At 61.3% G+C, this 796-nt stretch overlaps 1 protein-coding gene across 1 annotated transcript in view; it reads right to left on the bottom strand.

The window, feature by feature from the left end:
- Positions 1-796, bottom strand: part of EMH_0051070 (uncharacterized protein) — a gene marked incomplete at both ends in the record, with an annotated part of 5,962 nt that overhangs the window by 1,698 nt on the left and 3,468 nt on the right. The window contains 3 exon segments of the mRNA XM_013496715.1: positions 3-334; positions 338-597; positions 786-796. Of these exon segments, the coding sequence (XP_013352169.1) occupies positions 3-334; positions 338-597; positions 786-796 (603 nt within the window).

Raw genomic sequence — 796 nt, 5'->3', positions numbered from 1 at the left:
CGGCCACCCATTGCTGCTGCTGCTGCTGCTGCTGCTGCTGCTGTTGCTGCTGCTGCTGCCAGCAGCAGACAAACAGCCACCATCTCCGTTAGGCCAAGCGGTGGGAGCCGCTTCATCGGGAGAAGCAGTGGTAGCAGCAACGAAGGCCTGTTGCTGCTGCTCCTGCTGCTGCTTCTGCTGCTCCTCCTGTTGCTGCTGCTGCTGCTGCTGCTGTTTCTGCTGCTGCTGCTTTTGGCGTGGTTGGGCGGGGCGGCGAACTCTGGCTCTGGGCCTTTTAGGGGGCTGCTGCTGCGGCGGTGTTTGCTGCTGCAGCGGTTGCTGCTGCTGCGGTGGCNGCTTGCTGCTGCAGCAGTGTTTGCTGCTCCAGCAGTGTTTGCTGCTCCAGCGGTGTTTGCTGCTGCTGCAGTAGCAGCAAATGCGCTTGCTGCTGCAGCAACTCCTCCCCTTGTGGTATCTGCTGGAAATCAGGTACTTGTGGCGTTGCTGTCTCTGCTGCTGCTGTCTCCTCCTGTAGACTGAAACCCGGTACTGCTGCTGCTGCTGCTGCTGCTGCTGCTGCTGCTGCTGCTGCTGCTCCCGAGAGCTGCGGGAACAGCTCTGCAGCAAAGGGTGCGGGGGCCTTCTTCGGCTGTGCTGCTTTGGCTCTGCTGCGGCGCTTTCGGGGGGCAGCTTTGGGTGGAGGAGTCAGAGTTGCTGCTGTTGCTGCTGCTGCTGCTGCTGCTGTGTCTGCTGTTGCTGATGCTGCTAAGGGGAGCGGGGATGCTTCTGTTGCTGTTATTGCAGACAGTGCTGCTTG

This window comes from Eimeria mitis, genomic scaffold (assembly GCF_000499745.2).
Source record: "Eimeria mitis Houghton genomic scaffold, Emh_scaff2255, whole genome shotgun sequence".
NCBI lineage: Eukaryota > Apicomplexa > Conoidasida > Eucoccidiorida > Eimeriidae > Eimeria > Eimeria mitis.
This window is presented reverse-complemented; position numbering and strand designations above follow the sequence as displayed.